The sequence below is a fragment of the Thalia democratica genome, chromosome 6 (genome assembly GCF_965202585.1).
Source record: "Thalia democratica chromosome 6, ktThaDemo2.hap1.1, whole genome shotgun sequence".
NCBI classification, from domain to species: domain Eukaryota; kingdom Metazoa; phylum Chordata; class Thaliacea; order Salpida; family Salpidae; genus Thalia; species Thalia democratica.
This window is the reverse complement of record NC_139170.1, coordinates 64,795,912-64,823,416: the sequence shown is the minus strand read 5'-3', so window position 1 is coordinate 64,823,416 and position 27,505 is coordinate 64,795,912. Positions and strand designations below refer to the sequence as shown.

At 23.7% G+C, this 27,505-nt stretch overlaps 2 protein-coding genes across 2 annotated transcripts in view; both read right to left on the bottom strand.

Moving 5' to 3' along the window:
• Positions 1-233: 233 nt before the first annotated feature.
• On the bottom strand, positions 234-25,133 carry LOC145839332 (uncharacterized). Its single transcript, XM_082946921.1, has 6 exons — positions 24,996-25,133; positions 24,477-24,614; positions 21,707-22,154; positions 20,959-21,011; positions 6,225-6,660; positions 234-667 (listed from the first exon to the last, which is right to left on the bottom strand). The coding sequence occupies exons 1-6, from the start codon at positions 25,131-25,133 to the stop codon at positions 234-236; spliced, it is 1,647 nt and encodes a 548-aa protein (XP_082803047.1).
• Positions 25,134-26,458: 1,325 nt separating this feature from the next.
• The window catches only part of LOC145839331 (uncharacterized), a 28,419-nt gene continuing 27,372 nt past the window's right edge, over positions 26,459-27,505 (bottom strand). The window contains exons 9-10 of the mRNA XM_082946919.1: positions 26,687-27,055; positions 26,459-26,504 (exon numbers count right to left, since the gene is read on the bottom strand). Coding sequence (XP_082803045.1) covers positions 26,459-26,504; positions 26,687-27,055 — 415 coding nt within the window. The remainder of the gene's footprint in view (positions 26,505-26,686; positions 27,056-27,505) is intronic.

Here is a 27,505-nt window from a genome sequence, read left to right as displayed (position 1 = left end):
TTAGATTCGTTTAAAACTGTACATTTTGTTATGAAATTTATACATTGTTAAAAGTTATTTAGAGCTTTCAAGTTGCATTTTACTTAATAACAAACAAACTGCTAACAATAAAGCTACCTAGAATTATAATCATTTATAACCTTCAGATAGTCATAAACAATACTTCTTTGTATTTTACACTTCAGTTCAGATTGCTTTTCTTTATTTAGTTCCTTATTACAGTTACGTATATGCTAATTTCGACCAGAAGGATTAGCATACCATTTTCCAAATTCTGCACATCCATAAGGTTTTTCTCCTAAGTGAATTCTAAAGTGTTGGACTAAACTACTTTTAAGGTTAAATTTCTTCTTGCAAATATCACATTCATGATTTTTCTTTTCTGTATGAATAAGCATATGCTGTTTCAAATTACATTTTTGAGAAAAGTTGTTTTCACAAGCTTCACATTGAAATTGTTTTATTCCGGTATGTACTAACATGTGTGTTTTTATAGTACCTTTTTGAGTAAAACACTTGTCACACAAATTACATTTGTAGGGTTTTACCTTTGTGTGACTTATTAAATGAGTTGTCAAGTTAGCCTTCTGAGCAAATGATTTCAAACAAACATGACATTGATAATCTTTTATACCATTATGTATCAGCATGTGTTTCTTTAAATTATCTTTAAGAGAAAATTGTTTAATACAAACCTGACATCTGAATTCTTTTTTACCACTATGTACCAACATGTGTTTTGTTAAGTTGCTTCTTTGAATAAATCCTTTATCGCAAACATCACATTTGTATGGTTTTCCTCCGGAATGAATTTTTAGATGAACATTCAGATTTTGCTTTGTTTTGAAGCTCTTTTCACACACTTTCCAGATAAAACTTTTTGTAATCGAATTAGATTTGTTGCTTTCATCATTTGCCATATTTGGTTAAATTATTAAAAAATAACTATAAAAAAAAAAAGTAAATCTTTAAGTATTCTTTTCTAACACTTTAATGTACTTTAAGTTTTTGACTATAATCCTGTGTTTACTGGGTACCTACCTACATGTTATATGATATATATTTAAGTAGAGCTTAAATAATAATGCATTAAGCTATCTTAAAATAGTTAATACACTAGTTAGTCATAAGTTATGTTATATACTAAGAAATAAATTTCTAAGTAACTTTTAAGTGAACATTTAAAATGTTTTATTTTTATTTAGTTTTGATGTGTTTAAATTATACAAATTTTATAAATCAATGTTACAATTTTAAAATAAATAATAAAAATATAGAATTTTAAAAGTTAAATTTGTTCTCTATTGATGATTTAAAAAAAAATAACTAAACATTATCACAAAAAAAGGCTTAAATTACACTAATTACATATCAGCAAACTGATATTGAAAATTCATATTTTTTTATTGATAAGTTTTATGTATCAAACTCTAATTTCAGTTTTATTGTTTCAGCTTTAAATTTATTAATTAACTTATAAGTTGTCTTTAAAATCAGAAAGATTTTTTCAGGTTGTTCTAAAGACATTTTTCTATTTACAATATATAGTTTCAACAAACTTAAGTAATATATAAGTATTGTTTTGATTATCTGAACAAAGTATACTTAAATGTAAAAGATCTATACAACGTTCTAAAAAGGAAATTTAAGTGTGTAGATTCTTTAAAAGACAAACATTTTACTACTAATCAAAAAAAACAATTAACTACTTTTCAATATTTTAACTTAAACAATTTCGATGAAGTAGTGAACAAATTGAAAATTACTTCAATGAGTAAGAATACTAATTTTACGTTTGTATTACCTGAGTAAAAATTGATTAAATATTTTCTTACTAATACAACTACTATTACTAATACAATTACTTTTTAAGCAATAGTTTTATGTTACTTAAGCTTTTTACGTTAAAGCTTTAGATTTTTAAAAATATTATATTTTATTCAACAAAAGTTTATTTACATATATGTAGAAAAGAATGTTACTTAGTTTATAATACTGTTTCACTTTATGATTTAAGATATATTTTAAAAAATTATTCATTCAAATTGCGTTTTAGAAATAGCCGAAACATATACAACCATTTTTTAGAAGTAGTTTCAATAAGTACCTTTTATATGTTTATTTTACATAATATAAAAATGTTATAAAATAATATTTATATTTTTTTACTTATTTGGTTAAAAATATAAAGTGTTTAAATTACAAAACGTTTTGTTAGTTTGTAAACAAATAACTTTATTTGAAGATTATCGTTAACTGTTTGATCCCGATGAACTTTAATAACTAAATCGCTGAATAAAAACAATTTTTTTTTTTTATAATTACTCTAACTTTAAGTATTTATATAAAGAATTAAAAACCTTTTTTTTAGCATTATGTAGTTCTGTAAATAAAGTTTACTATAATACTTAGGTGTTTTCTTTTTGTAATAACATATTTGACTAGTTTTATTTGAATAACTAATTGGAAAGGACGTTTTTACTATTGGCATAAGTTTACAATAAAAACTATTTTTAAGGTTTATAATTTATTACAATAAGTTACATAAGAAAAACAATTTCAATAACACTAAATAAATTTTAAGCAATTCTCTTCAGTAGAGTACAATGCTAACAAATATTAAGATTTTACACACTAATATAGTAACCAAGTAATCATAAAGTAATAAAGAAATTAATAAACGACAAAAGCAATTAGTAACAGTTAAAACCAAATAAGTGAAGAATGAAATTAGTAAATCATTATTTAATTTAATTAAACCGGTTGGATCAGTTACCCCACGTTTGTATGGCTTACCAAAAATTAATAAAGAAAACATTCCTTTGAAGCCTATTTTATCTATGGTGAACTCAGCACAACATAAATTGGCAAAGTTTTTAAACTCGTGTCTTTAACCAGTTTTAAAACACTTTAACCAGTTTTAAAATACTTTTTGTCATATTATTTAAAGGATTACTTTACGTTTGTAGACAAAATTAAAGAAATTGAAGCTAGTAATATAATACGTTTATTGCGTATATTGATGTTGAAATCTTTTTACTAACATACCGTTGGAAGAGTTTATTTAAATTTGTGTTAATACATTGTTTAAGTTAAGTAAACCTACAATTAGCAGAATAAATTTTTAAAAACATTTAAAACTTGCAGCTTCTGGTGTCAAATTTGGTTTTAATCCCTTAATTTATTCACAACAAGACGGAATAGACATTGGATCCCCCTTGGGACCAACATTAGCAAGTATATTTATTGGTTATGTTGAATTAAAAATTGTTCCTGCGTTCAAAAATATTTTATTATATCTAAGGTTTGTGGATGATTGCTTTGTTATACTTAGAAGCGAGAAAACTATGGATAAGTTCTTTAATATTTTGAATAATGCTCATGATTCTATAAATTTCACAATAGAAAAAGAAAACATTGATGAACTTGCGTTTTTAGACGTACAAATTTAGACAAGAGAAAGAAAACTTTTACAGGATGTTATTTAAATTTTCAATCAAACTGCAGTTTAAAGAGAAAAGTAAATTTAATAAGAATATTGTGTCATCGGGTACACAAAATTTGTTCACCAGAGTTGCTACTAAGTGAAAAAAACAAATCAAAACACTATTAAACAAAAACGGTTACCCACAATAGTTAGTTAACAAAACAATTCATTTACATGTGAAAAATTTGGATAGAATAAAGACAATAGGACCTGAAAAATGTGTAGTTACTTTAAAAGTTCCAGTTATTAGTTAAAGCTCAGAGATTTTGGAAAAAAAAGTTAGACAATTAATGAGAGATACTTATTATGCAGCGAACCCTAGATTTTGTTTAATCTCTAAACCACTAATAACACCAGGTGGTAAGAATCCAGTATAAAAATTAAATAAAAGTATGGTAATCTACCAGTACAGTTGCTGTTGTCCAGCAAGTTATTTTGGATTAAGAACCAGACATCTAAGGAAGAGAATGAAATAACACATACCAAAATGTGTAGAAAACTTTTGCCTGACAGATAAGAAAGATGATATACCGGTTAAGGTTTTTAACGCATCTAAACGTTCATCTATTTCAGAACATTTAGTTAATAATCCAACTTATGCAAACAATTATAATATAGATAGATTTAAAACTATTAAAATTTGTAGTAATGTTTTTGATTTAATTAAATTAGAAGCCATTTGTATTTTGTTAAGGAAACCTGTTTTATGTAAGCAAAAAGGTTTTCACTATACTGTTTCTTTAGTTTCGTAACAAACAATCTAATAATTTTTAACGTTAAAATACATTTTTTTGAGTTATACCTTGAAAACTTTCAAAATGTTGCAAGACCCAACCAAAAGACTTAAATTGAGGACTATTAAGTTGGAAAATGTAATCAAAATTGTGTTTTTGTTATTAAAATCTCCGCAAGGTGGCGCGAGGGGTCAATATTACCTTGGCAACGTAATCTTTTACTAAAAATGTGAACAACTTTAAAAATGCTCTTCTATATCTACTACTAATGAAAACTTAAATAGATTTTGTTCTTGTTTCAAAGTAATATGTTTTGTCTACAAGTTTTGGCTGAAAATTAATTAATACTAACAATATTTCTAGGTAAAACAGCTGAATGTATTTTTTTTTAATAAATTTATACTAATAGGTTAATGATAGCATTTTTATTAAAACTTCTTTAATTTATAATAGTCAAACATTATCGTAAATATTTACATCATTTAATAAATATTTTAATAAATAAATTATGAAAAGTAGTGCTTCATCATTTTAACACGTTTGATTAAAGATATGAAAACATTTAGCAGAATTTTGTTTAAAAATATTTATTTAGAAAGTTTTATGTGCAATAAACGAAAGAAAAAATAATTGATATACACTAATAACTTACTTATTTTCTAAAACAAAGAAGATAAATTGTTAGATTATTAACTGTTTAAACGTTTCAATTTAAGCAAAAAAAAAAGTATCTTTAAAATATTCAATTATCACATCTCGATTCAAATTTTATTATTACTTGATTAGTTTTATAAGTTCTTATAGTTACAATAACCTAACAAAAAACTAGTTATGAATTAATCTCGTAAATTTTGTAACTAGTCTTTTAAAAATACCTAATTTTTAGTTTAATTTGTTACTAAAAACTAACTAAACTTCTTAGTATTTTTTAAAAAATCAATAAACGTATATAAATGCCAATAACTAAACGAACAATAATCAATGAGAATTTAATTGTTTTATAAACGTTTAAGTTATTTAACTAGTTCTTACGTACCTTTTAAGTTTAATTAAAAAGAAAACAAAAAAAATATATAAATTTATGATTTTTATCAATTCCAGATCCAGAGTTTCATTTTAGAAAATGAAACTACGACAAGAAACATCTAAATTTACCTTTAAAAGTATATTGTTGTACATCAGTATTATAATATATATCTCTTAAAACTCTTTTATACATCACTTAAAAAAATTCAAAGTTTTGATTATTATTACATTTAACGAAAAAATTACTGCTTTCTTAAATATATTTATATTTGTGTTAATAAATTGTTTTAAGGTAGTCATTAACAATTGTTCTTTGAATTTAGCACTTAAGATTCGATTGCTGTTTTTTATTAAACTCCTCACGATATTTTTATATATAAAATAAAAAATATTCGATATTATTGAGTTCGAATATGTCACACAAAAAGAAATTAACAAAATTTACAAAAAAGTATTATTAACTTGAAAGGAAAAAACTTTTACACCAAAAAATATACAATATATAAAATTTTTTCATTTAGCAGACTTTGTAGCTTAAAATGTTATCAAAAAAGTTTATAAAACATAATTTTAAAGTTTTATTTTTTTTTATATGGAATTTTTGAAATACAACTAGTTCATTAAACACTTAAAATATATACAAAGCTAGTGCAACGTAGGCTGATGCAAATCTCTAAACAGTAATATACAAAACAATAACACTATAAACTGTATTAAAAAATTTTGTATCCGCAAACTAGCTGCAAAGAACAGTTAAGAATACTTAGAATTATAGTCAGATATTGACTTAAGATAGTCATGAACAATACTTCGTTGTATTTTACACTTCAGTTCTGATTGTTGATCTTTGCTTAATTCCTTATGATGAACATGTATGTGCTGATTTCGACCAGATACTTGAGTAAACCATTTACCACATTCTGCACTGCCATAAGGTTTTTCTCCCAAGTGAATTCTAAAGTGTCTGACTAAATCACCTTTCAAAGAAAACTTCTTCTTGCAAATATCACATTCATGAGCTTTAACTTTAGTATGAGTCAACATGTGTCGTTTTAAATGAACTTTTAGAGAAAACTTCTTCTGGCAAACTTCACACTGATGTTCTTTTGTACCAGTATGAACTAACATGTGTGTCTTTGCATTACTTTTTGTACTGAAACTTTTCTCACACATAACACATTTAAAGTTTTTGTCTTTCGTGTGAGTAACTAAATGTTGTTTTAAGTTAGAATTTTTAGTAAAATTCTTATGACAAACATAACATTGGAAGTCTTTTTTACCACTATGCACCAGCATATGACTTGTTAAGTTTCCTTTGATGATAAATCTTTTGTCACAACTATCACATTTATATGGCTTTTCTCCAGTATGAATTCTTTTATGAACTTTCAAACAAGATTTAGCTTTGAAAGTCTTTTTGCAAAAATCACAAAAAACACTTTTAACAACCACATCACTTTTGTTTTGACCAGAATCACTCATAGTTCAAACTTAAGTGCTTAAAAATATGTTTAACAGTGTAAAAAAAACTAAGATTAATAAACTTAATTCAAAATAAAACTTAATTCAAAATAAAATAAACTAATTGTTTAATGATAACTTTCAATAGCAAAATTTATTTAATAAAAAAATTAGTTGGTTTGAAAAGTTTTAACTAAGTTTGTTAAACTTCACAAATTAAAGCTAAAAACAAACAAAAACAATGTACCTGATTATTAAATGGTAATAAATAAATATTTTATTTATTTCTGAAATAAAAATTTGGTTATATTTATTTTTTCATAAATTTATTTTACAAACTAAGTTTCGGTCAAAGACCTCGTCAGTGCTTAAATAAATCTAAAAAAGATATGTGACAGTCATGGAAAATAGCATTTAAACAATTGAATTAGAATAAAACTAAATTTTTACTTAAAGTTTTTACTTAAGAAACTAAAGAAATCAAACTTTAATATTAAGACTGAGTTTTAGGTGAACTTTAGGTTTTAGCTAAGTTTTAAAATCAATATAACAACAAGAATGATAATAAGAAAAGCTGTGTGTAGCTTTCTTTTTTCTTCTAGTTAATTTACAGAGTAAACATTGCTTAAGCAAAGTTGTATTTAATAAAGTGAGCTTAAAATTGAATTGAATTTGATGTAGCTTATTTTAATTGTGACGTAATTATTGAAAATTAAAACAATCTTCTGCTTTTAATAGCTATTAAAATTTAAACCCTTTATTCCTGCCTGCACTTCCGAAAACTCCACTTCAAACTTAAGTTACCCGTAATACAGGTTTTATGTATGCTTTTTAATTTTTGTAGCTATAATTTTCTTAAAGTTAAATTTTTTTTTCTTAATTATTAAAGCAAAGTTTCAAATTTTCGTAACTATTACAAGCACAAAATTACTTAAGTTTACAATATTCAAGTCACAATAAAATTAAGCTTGATTAAAATTCATCTTAACTTAAGCCCGCTTACTACTATTAAAAACATTTTATTTAAGCAATGCTTACTTTGAAAATCAACTAGAAGAAAATAGAAAGCTACATAAAATTTATTATTTTTATTATTATTATTTGTGTTGTTCTTTGATTTATAAACTTAATTAAAATTTAAACTTTGCCAAAAATTCAAATTTAGTATTACAATTTAACTTGTTTTGTTTTTAGGTAAAAAAAATTGTTTTAACTATAAGTTTTCATATAAAGCATTTGAGCGGGATTTTAAATTTTAATAGCTATTAAAAGCACAAGATTGTTCAAGTTTTCAATAATTACGTCACGATTAAAATAAGCTACACCAAATTCAATTCAATTTTAAGCTCAGTCTATTAATCACAATTTTGCTTAAGCAATGTTTACTGTGTAAATTAACTAGAAGAAAAAAGAAAGCTACATACAGCTTTTATTATTATTATTATTATTGTTGTTATATTGATTTCAAAACTTAGCTAAAATTTAAACTTCACCTAAAGCTCAGTCTTAATATTAAATTTGATTTGTTTAGTTTCTTAAGTAAAAACTTTAAGTAAAAATTTAGTTTTATCCTAATTAAATTTTTTAAATGCTATTTTCTATAACTTTCACATATCTTTTTTAGATTTATTCAAGCACTGACGAGGTCTTTGACCGAAACTTAATTTGTAAAATAAATTTATGAAAGAATAAATATAACCAAATTTTTATTTTATAAATAAATGAAATATTTATTTATTACATTTTTATAATCAGATACATTGTTTTGGTTTGTTTTTAGCTTTAATTTGTAAAGTTTAACAAACTTAGTTAAAACTTTTCAAACCAACCGATTTTTTTATTAAATAGTTTTTACTATTGAAAGTTATCATTAAACAATTAGTTTGTTTTATTTTGAATAAAGTTTATTAATCTTAGTTTTTTTTTTAGCATATATTTTAGCACTTAAGTTTAAACAATGTGTGATTCTGGTCAAAACAAAAGTGATGTGGTTGTTAATAGTGTTTCTTGTGATTTTTTCAAAAAGACTTTCAAAACTAAATCTTGTTTGAAAGTTCATAAAAGAATTCATACTGGAGAAAAGCCATATAAATATGATAGTTGTGACAAGAGATCTATCATTAAAGGTAGCTTAACAAGTCATATGATGGTGCATAGTGGTAAAAAAGACTTCCAATGTTATGTTTGTCATAAGAGTTTTACTAAAAACTCTAACTTAAAACAACATTTAGTTACTCACACCAAAGATAAACTTTTTAATTGTGATATATGTTACAAAAGTTTTAGTACAAAAATTAATGCAAAAACACACATGCTAGTTCATACTGGTACAAAAGAACATCAGTGTAAAGTCTGTCAGACGAAGTTTACACTAAAGGGTAATTTGAATCGTCATATGTTGACTCATACTAAAGTTAAAGCTCATGAATGTGATATTTGCGAGAAAAAATTTAGTCATAAAAGTGATTTAGTCAGACACTTTAGAATTCACTTGGGAGAAAAACCTTATGGCTGTGCAGAATGTGGAAAATGGTTTACTCAAGCTTCTGCTAGAAATAATCATATACATTTAGTTCATAAGGAACTCAGTAAAGAAAAGCAATCAGAACTGAAGTGTAAAATACAAAAAAGTATTGTTCATGACTATCTAAAGTCAATATCTGAATACAATTCTAAGTATTCTTAAATGTTTCTAGCAGCTTGTTTGCGGGTTATAAAATTTAAATACAGTTTATGGTGTATTATTTTGTATATTACTGTTTACAGATTTGCATCAGCTTACTTTGCACTAGCTTTGTTTACTTTTTAAGTGTTTAAAGAGCTAGTTGTATTTAAACAATTCCATGTAAAATATAAAGACTTTAAAATTATGTCATATATACTTTTTGATAACATTTTTTGTTAAATAGAAGCACTTAAATTTACAAAGCTACGAAGTCTGCTACATAGACAATTTTTATATATTGTATTTTTATTTTGTGTTGACGTTAGTTGCTTTTAAGTTAATTATACTTTTCTGTAAATTGTGTTAATTTTTTTTTTTTGTGACATATACTAACTTATCATGAGGAGTTAAATAAAAACAGCGATCGAAATTTATGTGCTAAATTTAAATAACAATTGTTAATGACTATCTTAAAACAATGTATGAACACATATATAAATATTTTAAGAAAGCGGTACTTTTTTCGTCTAATGAAATAATATTCAAAACTTTGAATTTTTCCAAGTAATGTATAAATGAGTTATAAGAGATATATATTATAATACTGTTGTACAACAATATACTTTTATGTGTAAATTTAGATGTTTCTTGTCCTAGTTTCATTTTCTAAAATGAATCTTTGGAATTGATAAAAATCATAAATTTATATATTTGTTGTTTTCTTTATAATTAAACTTAAAAGGTACGTAAGAACTAGTTACAATAACTTACACGTTTATAAAACACATAAATTCTTATTGATTATTGTTCGTTTAGTTATTTGCATTTATATACGTTTAATGTTTTTAAAAAATTACTAAGAAGTTTAGTTAGTTTTTAGTAACAAGTTAAACTAAAAATTAGGTATTTTAAAAAGAATAGTTACAAAATTTACGAGATTAATTCATAACTAGTTTTTTGTAAGATTATTGTAACTATAAGAACTTAAAAAACAAATAAAGTAATAAAAAAAAAAATTATCAAGATGTTATACTTTAATATCGCAAGGATACTTTTTTGCTTAAACTAAAATGTTTAAACAATTTATAGTTTCATAATTTATTTTCTTAGTTTTATAATATATATAAGTATTAGTGTAGATCAATTATATTTGCTTTAGGTTATTGCGCACAAAATTTTCTAGTTAAAATATTTGTTAACTAAGTTCTACTAAATGTTTTCATATCTTTAATCAAACGTATTAAAATGATGAAGCACTACTTTTTTCAACTTATTTATTAAAATATTCATTTAATGATGTAAATATCACGATAATGCTTTATTGTTTAATGTTTCTATAAAAGTGTTATAAATAACCAATTAGTATAAACGTATTAAAAAAACATTTAGCTCTTTTAGCTAGAAAACATTTTTAGTGTTAATTAATTTTTAGCCAGAAAATATAACTTGAAACAAAAACAAAAAACTATTTAAGTTATCGTTAGTAAATAGATACTATCTACCATATAATGAATATAAAAATCTTTAAGAATATTAAGTTTAAGTAATGAACAAATAAGTAACAATTCAAAAATTTTTTTGTGAAATATCAATATATTCTATTACTTGAAGTCAGTATAGTATACTAGGAGCTAAACAAAACAATATAAACATTTTTCTTCATAAACAAACGAGTAAATAAACTATTTAAGTGATAAATGAGAAAATAAATAATTATAAATTAATCAATAATGTAATTGATATAAACTTTAAGGAAATAAAATAGTTAGCTAAACTAAGTATAGATCATTAAATACATTTTTTAATTTTGATTCAGCTCTAACTTGATAAGGTCAAAAAATATTGCAAGAAATCATTATTTTGAATCTAGGTATTATAAACTTTTTGCTTAATGGTTATTATTTATATATTTTTCAGCTAATCAGATTTTTTAGTAGCGTTTGTCTTACCTTAAGGACTAACTTTTAAAAATTTCAACACACATTAAAGTAATAATTTTCTATCCTAGTTTTAAATTATTTGGAAGTTTGTTCGATATAGCTTCTTTTATAAAGGCAATGTAGTTTAATTTGTATACTATACAACTTTTATTTAATTATGGTATTAGGCCTTTTATCTGCACTTTTAATATTGATTTCGAATCAAATATAATTCTCAGATTTCTTCATTGTACGTTGATTTTTTTTAATACTTTTATTTTGATCTCAAACACACATATATCTGCAATAAATGGTAGTTTCAAAACTTCTCAGGCCTATATACCTTCAGGTTGTTTAGGCTATTGCCATGTATAATACAATTTGATTATCGAACTTGAAATATTTCTTTTAAAAAATAATTAGTTTTGAAGTTAATTCTAAGTGATTAAATTCTAAACCTAAAACAATATGTAATGATTTAAAATTAGTACAAATTATTAAAAAAAATTAAAATATAATTATTTATATAAATGTCATTATAAGTAGCTGAACTGACATGGTCAGTCTTTGTAAAATTTTTAAATCAAAGCTGCAAAGATTAAAAACAAAAAACTTTTAAAACAATGTGATATGCTAAAAGATGTGCTATAATCTGTTTTATTAGAACTCAATTTTTAATTATCAAATAGTAATGTTTGTTGTAGAATAAGTTTTTTATTTTAGTTTATAAAAATTGAATAACGTTTTTAACTCATTTATAAGAATTATAGCAACTATGTATAGTTCAGGTAGAAAATATATTTTACTTAAAAGTTTCCTTTTACAAACGGGTTATTAATAGTTATAAACTTTTAATGCCATCAAAAACAAATTTAAAATTTAGTATGGATTGCACTAGAGAATTTATTAAAATGATTGGAAATATCTGATTAAATATCGTTTTCATTAAAATTTTTTTTCTTCATATTTTTTAGAGGTCGCACTAGAAACAAGCCTAAACACGCCTTGTCTTATATTATATTTTTTCCTAAATGATCAATTTTCCGAAAAATTCATATTTGACTTTCAACATTCCATTTAAACAATCTGTTGCTCTACTACAACTAAAAAATACTTAAAAAAATCCCTAACTAGATACTATAATAACAAAACCATTGTTTCATTATTTCTTATTTAAAAATTAATAATGGCTTTTTAACATATATTAAATATACAACTTAGTAACTAAGACTTGTAAGATTTACTCTTTACTAGTTTGTGATAATAATAATAAAATAATTCGGTTATAAGTTTTATGACGATATACAATCATGACTATATATTTCAGCTTTATTTTGAACAATTATATATTTTTTTCGAAATAAAGTTTTTGTAAAACTTTTAGACTTATTGACTTTAGTATTCAGTTTATTTGACTCTAATTTAGGATGTTTAATAAACTTAAATGAAAATTTTCAAAATACGCTTTTTTTTTTTATTAAACGATTGTATTAATTGAAAGTTATCATTAATCAATCTGTAATTGTTTAACTTAATTAAGTACATCAATCTCTGTTATATTTTTACACACTATTAAACATAATTTTAGCACTAAAGTTTGAATTATGAGTGATTCTGGTCAAATTAAAAGTAATATGGTTGTTAAAACTATTACTTTTGAGGTTTGCAAGAAAACTTTTAAAAGTAAATTCTATCTAAAATTTCACATAAGAATACATACAGGAGAAAAACCATACAAATGTGATGTTTGTGACAAAAAAATTATCATCAAAAGTAGTTTAAGAAAACACTTGTTGATACATAATGGTAAGAAAGAATTTCAGTGTCATGTTTGTCATAAATATTTTGCTCGAAAAGGTGATATGAAACGTCACTTAATTACTCACACCAAAGACAAACTTTTTAAATGTGATATATGTGACAAAAGTTTTACTAGAAAAAGTCATTTAAAGACACATATGTTAGTTCATACTTGAATAAAAGAGCATCAGTGTGAGGTTTGTGAGAATAAGTTTTTACAGAAAGAAAACTTAAATCGACATATGTTGACTCACACTGAAATGAAAGTTCATGAACGTGATATTTGTAAGAAGAAGTTTTCTGAGAAAAGTAGTTTAGTTATACACTTTAGAATTCACCTAAGAGAAAAACCTTATGGTTGTGCAGAATGTGGAAAATGGTTTACTACAAGTTCTAATCGATGTAAGCATATACGTACTTGTCATAAGGAACTCAATAAAGAACAACAATCAAAACTGAAGTGTAAAATACAAAGAAGTATTGTTCATGACTATCTTAACACAATTGCTGAATACAATTCTAAGTATTGAAATCAAGTCGGAACAATTGTATAACTCTGTTTATGTATAATTGAAAATCATATAATTTATAATGTTACACTAATTTATAATGCTCTAGTTTATTTTACTATTTGATTTGATGGAGGTGTTTAACTATGTAAAAACTCTCTTTTATAACTATAAAAATCGAAACTTTTAACACTTATAAGACTGTATAAATTAAGATTGAATAAATAGATTCAATATAAAGGTACGTAAGTTGCAGAATCTGTAGTTGTTTTTACCATAATAAACTTTAAGAAAAATGTATATTGTTTTTTAAATTGAATTTGCTGATTAAATGTAATCTTCTGCAACTATAAAATTGAATTTGATTTTAAGGAAAATTGATTTTATGAAACATTAAAACAACAATTTTACACAAGTTAATTTTTTTTTCACATAGAAAATTATTTTTTTAATTAATTAGCTTAACGACTTTTGTAATGTACATAATCGTTTGTTTGATAAATGTTAATTTAAAGTAATGAATATAATTTCATACTAATATTTTTATGCAAAAAGTATTATATTCTTTTATATAGCCATTTAAATATTTAAAATTTACCAGGGCTAAAAGTTAAACTCTTTTATTAGATTTTTTGCACAACAAATAAATCAAAACATCTTAAGCAAATCCTTTTATGAATTTATTGTATAAAAAAAGTAATGTTGATAAACGAATTTTAATTCTTGATAAGCTTTTTAGTTTTGATATTCAAGATCATCAATAAATTCTTAAGCGATATTTAATCATTAAAAATAAATGTTTTTCATAAAAACTTGTAGAACAACACTTTAAAATATATTAAAAAACTTTTCAAACACAGTGACTAAGTGTTTTGTGTGCTAGCTGGTTATCTACAATCTTCTACTGAGCGTACTAATTTTTTACCTGTTATTAGTTTAATTATAGTACTTTTTATAAATGATTTTTATCCTATATTTCATGCTATTGTCTGGTCAACTTTACTTAAGCTTTATCTTAATTTTTCAAATAAACTGCATCTTTAAGTAACGGGTCATACTTACGCGGTAAATATTCTATAAAAAAATAAGAATAAGTTGGAACTAACAAAATAAACAACACATTATTGATAAAATAAATCTTAAATTCACGTCTTTTAACTTATTTATTTTAAGATAAAATATAAAACTTCAATTTCTTGCTTGATATTTTTTAAAAAGCACATTGTAGATTACGTATTAAATCTTCAATTCACTTAGTTTTCTAACTTATGTAATTAAATATTTGTGCAATTTTTTCAAACATATTTTTTAACTTTACTTTTAAAATCTTTAATCTTCAAATAAAAAAAGTCCTTTATAAAAGGTGCATTTGAAATAGTTATAAATATTTTATATAAATTATACTTTTTTTTTATATCATTAAAACTTTAAAAAATTATGTTATTTTATTAACTATTTAAAAAACGAAAAAAATATTAATTTTTTTTTTCTTATGATTGTTTACTGCTAGTTCTAGTCGATGTAAGCATATACTTAGTCATCATAAAGAACTAAGTAACGACCAATAGTCAAAACTAGAATGTGAAATAAAAAAAACTATTGTTTATGACTATTTGAAGACAATATCTGATTACAATTCTAAATAGCTTTCTATTGATGGTGGTAATATGGTAATTTACCAATACAGCTGATGTTGTAATGCAAATATTTTAGAGAAATTTTTAACTAAACACTGAACGGCTTTCAAATTTTCGTTTCTTGTTATCTTAAAATTGAACATAAACTTGTAGAAATATTTTATTAAACATGCATGTTTATATTTTATACTATTAAATTATTAATATTGCTGGTAACTAAATTGTAGTCAACAAAAAAGCTAATGTTTTGTTTGTTAAGTGTTATAAACAATTTAAATAAAAATTATGTAAGCTTGTAGTTTTACTTGTTTAAAATAATAAAGTTTGAACGAATGTTAGATTAACTTTTATAACTAATTTGAAATACCTCTTAATTTTTAATTCAATATTGTTAGTAAACTGTACAACTATATCCTTAAAAATTTAAAAAGTCTTCAAACTTGATAAATTTGCTAGCAAAATATTTTAATATTTAATTTGATATAACAAAAAAGCATACATATGCTACAGTTAAATACAAAAATGTCATTTTTATTAAATAGTTTTGAATTAACTTTCTGGGAAACAAATTGGCGAAAAAATTATATATAGAAGTTTTAAAACTTGTTTTAAAAAACACGTTTCAAGTTTAATACATTTTGTTAAACTAGTTGCATATAATATTTACTATGTTTACACTTAAGTTATTTAAGAGTAAAATTAGCATAAAAGTTAATCTACGTTTGGCTTAAAAAGCAAATAATTTATAATAAAACTCCAACCGCCAACACTAAATAAATTTTGGTTATATTCAAGTGGTATTTTCTTCTGCCCTATCTGAACCTTTTATCTAACATTTAACTTATATATTAACCAAACGACAAATATTTCTCTAGTTAAACAAATTTAATTTTTGATCAAATTTATAATGAAAAAAAAATGAGACTTTTTTTATTTTTAAGCTTCTTGGCACTTTTAATCACAACTAATTTATATTAATAAAAAAATTGTTAGAAATTAAGAAGTGCTTTTTGTATAGTTTATTATTCAATATATTTGCAAAGTTGTAACTAAACCAGTGTTAATATTAGTTTGCCTACGACAGAAATAAAAAAATTAAACCTGAAAATAAAAAGTTAAATAAATGTCTAAAAACCAAAATTTTTATTCATTAAAAGTAAACTTTTTATATATTATTTACTTTAAGGTTTTTGTATATATGTGTATATATCTTTGTTTTATTTTATTTAATATTTGTACAATTATTAAATAAAATGTAACAAAGTGTTAAATTGTTTTAGGAAGAAAAGTATAACTGTTTAAACCAGTTTTAATCATGTACAACAAAAAGTTTTGTAGTAAATTTAAGATTTATAATTTCTTCTCTAAAAATAGGTACTCATTTTTAAATTTAAAAGTAAAAAAAACGCAAAGAATGTAAACTTTATTAAATATAAATTAAATAGATGAAATTAAATGTACACAAACTTTATTAGATATCATTTTTTATTCAAGTTCTGACTTTTCAAATTGATTATGATTAAAACATGTAACTAATAATTAAGAGGAAATCTAATAAGTAATATAAGAAAAATGTATTACAAAAACCCAGTCTTAATTCATCGTAAAATAAGTTTTTATTTCATAAATGTTCATTTACTACCACCTTATAATAAAAACACACCGTTTTTAACTTTAATTTATTACGTTTAACAATACTAGATAAAAATTTTCAAATCAAGCAATTTTATTTTAGTAAATAGCTTTTATTGATTAGAAGTTATCATTAACAATTAGGTCTTTTTTATAGTTTTTATAAACTTCATCAATCTCTGTTTTTTTAACACTACTAAACATAACTTTTAGCACTTAAGTTTGAACTATGGGTGATTCTGGTCAAAACAAAATTAATATGGTTGATAAAAATGTTACTTGTGATGTTTGCAAGAAGACTTTCAAAACTAAATTCTACCTGAAATATCACAAAAGACTACATACAGGAGAAAAGCCATTCAAGTGTGATATTTGCGACAAAAAATTTATCATTAAAGGAAGCTTAATAAGACACATGGTGGTACATAGTGGTAAAAAAGAATTTCAATGTCGTGTTTGTAATAAAAGTTTTACTCAGAAAGGTCATTTGTTTCAACATATGGTGGTACACAGTGGTAAGAAAGACTTTCAATGTCATGTTTGTCATAAGAATTTTAAACAAAAATCTAATTTAAAACAACATTCAGTCACTCACACTAAAGATAAACTTTTCAAATGTGAATTGTGTGACAAAAGTTTTGCTCAAAAAATCCATGTAAAGAGACATATATTCGTCCATATTGAAAAAAAAGAACATCAGTGTGAAGTTTGCAAGAATAAATTTTCTCGAAAAGGTGATTTGAAACGACACATGTTGACTCATACCAAAGTAAAAGAACATGAATGCGATATTTGCAAGAAAAAGTTTTCACTGAAAGGAAGTTTAGTTGAACACTTTAGAATTCACTTAGGTGAAAAACCTTATGGTTGTGCAGAATGTGGAAAATGGTTTACTAGAAGTTCTAATCGATGTGAGCATATACGTAATTGTCATAAGGAACTCAGTAAAGAACAACAATCAGAACTGAAGTGTAAAATACAAAGAAGTATTGTTCATGACTATCTTAAGACAATATCTGAATACAATTCTAAATATGGCTAGCAGTGTGTTTAGAAAGTTAGTTTGCCGGTAAACTTTAAATAACGTTTTCCTGTGTATAGTTTTCACCAATACTATTTAAATGTGTAAAAACATTTGATTATCTTTTTATATGGTTAAGCTACTTGAATATTAAAAACTATAATATTTTAGCTATAAATATATAGAAATGTAGTTGCTAGTTCTCATTTTATAAATTGCAGCAATAAAGTATACATAAAATATGCGTTAACTATAAAAACTAATTTGTATATAATTAAAATTTTCTTTTTTTTTTCTAAACAATTTAAATTTGATAAATTATGAATTGTTAAAAATATTTTAATGTAACACTGAAATTTAAATAATTTTAAATGGATATCGATCACATTTTTTTAATATTCTAAAAAAAATTCTAATATTTTAAAATATAAATTTTATATTGTAAATATAAGAATCATTTGTTAAATTGTTGTTTAATAAAGTAAATTGATAAATGTTTTAAGATATTTTTTAAAACCTTTATTAAACTTTATACTAAAAATAAAAGAAGGAATTGTACTTCCAAAAACTCCGTATTAGTAAATTGCACCTTTACCTGAACAATTTCACCGATTGTTGTGCTTCGTGTTGGAACAAAACCAAAAAATTCTACTAAAATGTCAAAGTTAGTAAAAACACCTCTAATAAAAATTCTCAGATGAGCAATAGTTTTTCTATCAGTGCTCTCATGTTAACAGTTTGATTTATGCGACTTTATAACCTAAATGGATCTCCTAAGCACGACTTCAAATTGTCATTGAAGAAATAAAAAAAAGTTTTTCATTACCGCCATCATCAATTTTTTATAAAAGTTTTCAATTATAAACGATAACTCATTTTAGGTAACAAATTTTGCTACTTTATTACTTGCCTTAATAATTTTTTCTGATTATTCTGTAGTTACTGAAGAGAATAATGTACTTTGTTGGAAATGACTTTGGTGATTTTTTTATTGTTTCCCGCAATAACTCCTAACTGACGCTTTTTTATTCTTGTAGCTCGTCTTATATTTTACAATTAATAATTTTAAATGCAATATTCTTATTGCAAATAAAGAATTGCTAACATGCTTAATAAAAAAAATTCTACTTCTCTATTGACTCAATAAAATTCTATAGTTTTTGTTAAACTTGTTTAAGAAACTCTATTGTCCATTCCAGCTGACTTATATACTTTTGGCATGTAATTTATTTACTGTTTATAACCTTTGTTATTTCTTTATGTAGTGAACTTTATATTAACTGGATTGCTACACAAATTTTTAAAATCTTGAAAACTCAGATGTGTGTGAAGCTTTTATTTCAAACACTTTAAAGAAATCTTCCAATTCTCAGAATAGTTTTTTTGACTGTTGTGTAGTTTACTAATTGCATTTTTTTCTTGTTTTCTTACACTTTGTGTACTTTTTGATAATAATGATATTTTAACTAGGTATCTAAGCTCAATTAACAACTATTTATCAGCTTTTTTAGATTTTAATAAATTTAAGTTGGTTTGATACATCTCAGACATTTTTGCTTTTTAGTGGCAACCATGTAAAAGTCTAATTACTAATAAAATATTTTATTAAAGTTTTGAGAATTAATTATGTTAAATCATTTGTTTTAGCTTTCTAGAATACAAGCAGGTATCAATTTTATTATGTCAACTAGTACTAAATTTCTTAATAAGTGTAAATTATTTAACTCGCAAAAACTTTTTTCGAAGTAAATACTCTTAGAAGTATGAAAAAGTGTTGATGATATAACAAATTTATAAAAGTAACCCATAAATTGTCTTTCAAGTTAGGTTTTTATAGAGAGTTATGTTGTAAGTAAAATTAAAAAGGTATTAAGTTTAACTTATTAAGTGCTTATTAAAGTACAATTTTATTAACAATATTAGTACATATTTATTAAAGTATATCAGTCAATGTAAATCATAATCTAATGAATATTAATTTGAATAGGCATTCTATGAATAGCTAAAAGTAATTTTATATAATAAGGTGAATAAAAGTAAAATTTTTCTCTAGTGTGACTAAAACTAAAACCATAAGATTATTCAAATGTCACTAAAACTAAAACTGCGGCCCGCGAAGACTTTGAAAACTTGAAATTTGGCCCGCGACCACCAACTGCCTGCCGACCCCTGGTCTAGACTCTAGTGTGTTAAGATAGTTTTTTAGTAGTTTATTATGCCAATTTAAAAAATTCAATTACCGTTTGTAAATAAATTACAAGAAACTATTATACAATTGTTTTATGTTTCTTAATTTACTTGTAGAGATTTTTAAATTGATAAACTTTATAGGTTAATTTAATAACCTTCCTAAGTTATTTATGAACGATGATCAAAAAATAAAAAATATGGTTTATTAATTAGCATATTATAGTTATATTTTATGTGGTATTAAACAATGTGTAATATATTTGATATAAATACTATAATTTTTATCTATATTAGTTTTTCGCACTAAATAGTTTTTTTAAGAAGTTGAACTATGGATAAGCATGGACCTACAAGAGATAATTTAAATGGTAAAAGTATTACTTGTGATGATTGTGAAAAGAGCTTCAAATATAAATCAAATTTGGTTATCACAAAAGAGTTCATTCAGGAGAAAAACCATACAAATGTGATGTTTGTGACAAAGGTTTTACTCAAATAGGTAATTTAACACAACACATGTCGGTACATAGTGGTAAAAAAGAATTTAAATGTTTTGTTTGTTTAAAAGAATTCGCATATAAACAAGTATTAGAACAGCACATGGTTACTCATACTAAAGAAAAATATTTTAAATGTGATATTTGTGACAAACGTTTTACTCGAAAAGGATATGTTAAGACACATATGTTAGTTCATACTGGTGAGAAAGACTTTCAATTTGAAATTTGTAAGAAGCAGTTTTCCCGTAAATATTGTTTGACACAACACTTGCTGATTCATACTAAAGAAAAGTCATATGAATGTGATATTTGCAAGAAGAAATTTTCTAGAAAAAATAATTTCGTTAATCATTTCAGAATTCACTTAGGAGAGAAACCTTATGGTTGTGCAGAGTGTGAAAAATGGTATACTCATCCTTCAGGTCGAAATCTGCAAATTAGCAATTGTCATAAAGAACTAAGTGAAGAACAACAGTCAGAACAGAAGTGTAAAATAATAAACTGTAAATAAAATTCGACATGAATTTACATCAAAAAGATTTATTTAAATTCTAACATTGATACTCTCTAATTACAATACTTTTACTGTATCAAAACTGGAGTTTAAACTTAACAAAAGAAAAATAAACTGATCAACTAACGAATTAAAAACTTATACAATAAATAACACTGTCTAAGCAACATGATAAAATCAAATAAATTTATAATCAAACTACGTCTTATAAACTTGTATTTTCATAGTTACTATATAGTATTTTTAAAATAACACATTGAGCTAATACATTGAGCATTAAATAATAAACTAAAACATCGTAAATAAATGTAAAAACTGTCAATCGTAAATAAATATACTTTTTGTTTGGTATATAGAATAGTTGAAACTTGAAAACTTCATTTTGTTTGTAAACGAAGCTCTAAGAAAATAATTTTAATTAGAGTTGTATTCATCTATTGACTTAAAGTAGTCATAAACAATACTTCTTTGTATTTTACATTTCAGTTCTGATTGTTGCTCCTTTCCTTATGATGAGTACATGACAGTTACGTATCGATCGACCTGATAATTAAGTATATGATTATTTCGAGTTGAACTTTGAGTAAACCATTTTCCACATTTTGCACAACCATATGGTTTTTCTCCTAAGTGAATTCTAAAGTGATTAACTAAGTCACCTTTCGTAGTAAACTTCTTCTTGCAAATATCACATTCATGAGCTTTTATTTTGTTGTGAATCAACATATGAAGTTTTAAATCACCTTTTCCTAAAAACTTCTTTTCACAAATTTCACACTGGTGTTCTTTAAATCCAGTATGAACTAACATATGTTTCTTTATATAACTTTTTTGCGTAAAACTTTTGTGACATACATCACATTCGAATAGTTTATCTTTAGTATGAGTAACCATGTGCTGTTTTAAGTGATGTTTTAATGCAAAATTTTTATGACAAACACGACATTGAAACTCTTTTTTACCATTATGCACCAACATGTGTTTTGATAAGTAACGTTTAATTACAAATTTTTTGTCGCAAATATCACATTTGTAAAGCTTTTCTTCTGTATGTAATCTCTTGTGAAATTTCAGGTAGGATTTAGTTTTAAAAATCTTCTTGCAGACATCACATGAAACACTTTTAAGAACCATATTACTTATGTTTTGACCGGAATCATTCATAGTTTAAACTTAAGTGCTAAAAGTTATGTTTAATAGTGTTTAAAAAAGGGATATAGATGTATTTAAATTTAATTTAAATAAACTTCTTGTTTAATGATAACTCTCAATCAATAAAAAATATTTTATAAACAAACAAATTTAATAAGTTTAAAAATTTCCAATGAATTTGTTATTTGTAATAAGATGAATCTAAAACAGTGTATTTTAATTACAAGATAGTACTAAATGAACATTTTTTTTTGTTTTTGAAATGTGTTAAGACTCGATTTCAATAAAATGTAATTCTTAATTCATTACTAATTAGATTACTTATTGATTAAAAATCACATGAATTGGTCCAACTTAATTTAATTTTCAATTTATTTACTTAGTTTTGAATAATTTTGTTTAAGTTTTTTGTATTTAATGAACTTGAACTTAAAACAGTGTATTGTCATTATAAAATAGTAACAATTGATTATCTGTTTCTGAAAACCAGCTTATTTTAAAATGTATTAAGACTTGTTTTTATTAAAAAAATTCTAATATTGTTCATTAGATTACCTGTTGACTAAAAATTACATTATATAGTCGAAATCTGTTTATAAAGTTAAATATTAGTAAAAAAGAATACACAATAAAAATTGCGTACATTAAATTTTATTTTAAATGCAATTTTATAAATAAAATTTACATTTCTGAGAGTTTTTTCACTTATAACTTTTAAAATAAACTTCTAATTGCAAAGAAATACTCATAATTCTCAAACTTGTATGAAAATATTTATTTCACAAACTTAAAGCTGTTTTAAAAATTATATTTTTGTTCTTAACAAAATTAGCTCTTAATTACCTTCTTTTAAATAGTTTCACTAACGTACATGTATTTAAAAATTTTACGTTTTGAATATCTTAAAGTAAGCAATAAACAAAAATTTTACTTTAGTCTATTTGAAAATTTTGGTTTTTAAACACTTATCTGTTTATCTTTTTTTTTTCATTTGTAAAAGCTTTGTAGAAATGGTGTTTGGAGACAAAAATTTGTACAAGGTACGAGATGATAAACTAGATATAAAAGAATTTATTAATTAATGTCAATTTTATTTTTCTAATACTTATTTTTTACTAAAAAACTAAGTGTGATTGAAAGTGTCAAATAGCTTAGAAACAAATGCTTATTTTTACTACAACAAAAATAATGATAAAAACTTGAATTTATCTAATTTGAGAGATTTTTTTAATTTTTTCATATAAGTAAAATTTTTGGAAAAAGGTTCAGATAGCGCAGAATAAAACATTATCATAATATCCTAAATATACTGGGTAATTTAGTAAGTAACTTAAAAATTTTACTGGGAAAAGAAGTCAAAAAATAGCTGAGTTTACTTAAGTTGCTTAACTTTTTATACAAAATTCGTAAGTTTGTTGTTTTTTAAATAAATTCATGGTTGTTATAAGTTGTAATATATCTTTCAATAGTTATCATACTTTTATAGAAAGCCTAATCCGCTTTTAGGAACGTTAAGAATCTGACTAAAACACTTTTAAAAGTGAATGTTTAAACTTTTTATTGTAAAATAAAAGCTTTAATGAGAGCAAATCAATTTGTGTCGTACTTAAAGATAAAAAAATGTTTTTTTTTAATAAACTTTATGTTTAGTTTAAGTTTAAAGTAGTTTTTTATATTGATACGCTGATTATTTACACTAAAAAACAATTATTTTAATAAGCTACAGCAATTGAAGCTGTAAATATTAGCATGTCTTGCTTGTTTAGTAATCAAGATGATTTCTTACAGTTGATAATTAAAAAAATAAACTGTTAACGTGTCTGTTTTGGGGTCATCAAACTTATTGTTACAAGTCCTTTTTTCTAAATTTATAACTAATAAGAGCATGATTGTAAAAGGAAACTTTCAAAGGATATATGCTTAATATTTGAATTATACAATGTACCTTTAATTTTTTTACTAAGTTAAAAACGTTATTCTGATTTTTTATATAAAAAAAACTTAAGTATAACAAACATTTGTCTATTTTTTGATAATTAGAAGTTGATTTGATTAAAACAGATTCTAGCACATCTTTTAGCAAAATGCATTCTTTAAAATATTTGTTAATTATAACTTTGCCTGTTTTTTTTTTATTTTGTTTTAACTTGTTAACTTATTTTGGTTCTCATGTCAGCCTGCGTTATGTGTCTCTTTGTTTATATTTGTTCTGAGGCGTGGCTCGCGAACCCCATATTTGATGTTTTGTGTGTTATGTAAGTGCCGCTCTTCATGACCTACAAAAGTTGCTGCCATCTTAAGGTGGAATTCTTCAATATTATGTCCAAAGTTTGCCCGGACCTCACTTTTAAGATTATCTGGCGCAGGCTGAATTTATTAATTCTAATAAAAATTTATGAACAGAGATATAACAACAAAAAATTTATATACTCATAGCTATAAAGAATATATTATTAATATTCAAGAAGCTCCATCATTTAAAATAACAATCAAAAAATGGAGCCTAAAAAACTAGTGTGTATATAAATAGTATTAATTAAAATTATTCATGAAAAAGATTTAATTAAAGTTTACCGAATATCTTAATTTTATAAAAGACTGCTAACAATAAATAGAGTTGTATTCAGGAGTTGTTTTAAGATAGTCATGAACAATGGTTCTTTGAATTTTACACTTCAGTTCTAATTGCTTTTCTTTACATAGTTGTTTGTGAAAAGTACGTATATGATTACCTCGACTAGAACAAGCAGTGAACCATTTTCCACATTCTGCACAACCAAGTAGTTTTTCTCCTAAGTGAATTCTAAAGTGTTCGACTAATTGGCTTCTGCGAGAAAACTTCTTTTTGCAAACATCGCATTCATGAGATTTTAATTTGGTCAACATATGTCGTTTTAAATGAATTTCCCAAGAAAACTCTTTGAACAAACTTCCGATTATGTTATTTTAATTTAGTATGAACTAGCATATGTCTTTTTACATTATTTTTTGTACTAAAATTTTTGTCACACATATCACAGTTCAGGTAAACAGTTCAGATATGATCGGGTGGAAATAGTGCGCGGCTTATAACTAAGTAATACCCGTATAAAGCTATAAGTGCAGTTTTAAAGCTTAAATAAAAAACAAGTAATTATTTTATTAAAAATCTATTATTTTTTATAGTTCATTAATTTGTACGCGGGTTAAAACTGAACACTACTTGAATAAAGGCGAACTGATTTACTAAATATGAAGCCTTTTTTAAGAAATAGACTAAGTTGTTAAAAGCTATTTTCGAAATAATTTTACCACAAAACTAGTCATGGAGTCTGTCTACTATTAAAGAAAGAAGCAAATTTTTTGGTGAACTCACTAAATAATCTAAGCGATCATTTTAAAAACTGTTAAATTTTGTCTTAATTAAAAAGCTACCGCTGTATATATAAACAATATACTTTTTGTATTAAAATAAGAAATAATTATAGTTTTTGTAACCCACTGTAAAACCAAAAATGTAAGTTATAACTGATATACAACGAAATTTAACTAAAAGTTAAATCTGTTATGACTCATTTTTACTGCTGATTAGTTAATTAAAAATGGTCTATATAAGATTTTTTTTTTACATTTATTACACAATAGTTTAATAACGCTTGTTAGATTTACATTATAATTGTCAATTAGTTATGCACAACAATTTTTTTTTAAAGATTCATGTAAAGGTTTTTGTTTTAAAGTACTACAAAAAGTACTTTATCCAATTTGAATGTCAGAGCAAAATATTTTTACAAATTTGTTACAATTAATTAAAAAAAAAGTTAATAATATATACAAATATCGGTCTTATAAATTTTATTAAAATAAATTTACAAATAGAGATATCACAACAAAAGTTTATATATTCATAGCTTTAAAAAATATCTGTTTTTAATATTTAAATAGCTCAATCATATAAAAAAATAATTTATTTTTATTAATATTATATAATAATATATAGAGTATATAAAAAGTATTAATCAAAATTATACATAAAAAAAAAGAGTTATTTAAATTTTACAGACAAGTTAAATTTTATAACAAACTGCTTACAATAAATAGAATTGTATTCAGAAGTTGTTTTAAGGTAGTCATAAACAATAGTTTTTTGAATTTTGCACTTCAGTTCTGACTGTTGTACTTTACTTAACTCTTTATGATGGGTTTTTACATGCCTTGTACGATTCGAACAATCAGTAAACCATTTCCCACATTCTGCACATCCATAAGGTTTTTCTCCTAAATGAATTCTAAAGTGTCTAACTAAACTATTTTTCTGAGAAAACTTTTTCTTGCAAATATCACATTCATGTGATTTGACTTTAGTATGAGTCATCATATGACAATTTAAATCACTATTTCGAGAAAACTTTTTCTCACAAACTTCACACTGATGTTTTTTGATTTTAGTATGAACTAACATATGTGCCTTTACACTACTTTTTGTACTAAAACTGTTGTCACACATATCACATTTGAAAAGTTTATCTTTAGTGTGAGTAACTAAATGTTGTTTTAAATTGGAATTGCGAGCAAAATTTTTATGACAAACATGACATTGAAAATCTTTTTTACCATTATGCACCAGCAAATGACGTGTTGAATTACCTTTAGTGGTAAATCTTTTATCACAACTATCACATTTGAATGGCTTTTCTCCTGTATGAATTCTTTTGTGAACAACCAATTTATATTTAGCTGTAAAGTTTTTATCACAAACATCACACTTGTATGGTTTTTCTCCGGAATGAACTCTTTTGTGTCTTATTAAATTTGATTTATATTTAAAGCTTTTCTCACAGACATCACAAGTAATACTTTTAGCATTTAGACTATCTCTTGTAGATACATAGTCATTCATAACTAAAGTTGCTAGACAAAAACAGTTTGACGTAAAAACTAAATAAAATAGAAATTAACATTTATCAAGTTTTTTATCCATTTTTAAAAAGTATATTACACAAAATATAACTATAATCAAATTTTTAAGAAACAAAAATTCTTTTTTCTTTTTATTGTTTATAGATACTTTAAGGTGAATATTATCTTATCATATTTTAATATTTCAAAGCAATTAGAAATAAAAAACATTTAAATTGTAAGTTTAAAACAACTATACATTTTTTTTCTTTATTTGTTTCACTAACAGTTATTAACTTTTAAAAACTTGGCACAACAGATTACTGAATTAGAAATTTATAACCACAAAACTTATTTTTTATAATTTTAGTCAAAATTTG

Bases quoted from the DNA above. Each gene is read 5' to 3' on its own strand.
- LOC145839332 (XM_082946921.1), bottom strand. From the start codon at position 25,133: ATGTTGACCAAATTAAAATCTCATGAATGCGATGTTTGCAAAAAGAAG. The intron at 22,155-24,476 runs GTTCGCGAGCCA...AAATTTCACAAG, and splicing joins CACAAAACATCAAATATGGG to AGATTACATACAGAAGAAAA. The intron at 21,012-21,706 runs GTTGTGCAAAAT...GCTAATTTGCAG, and splicing joins CTTAGGAGAAAAACCATATG to ATTTCGACCTGAAGGATGAG.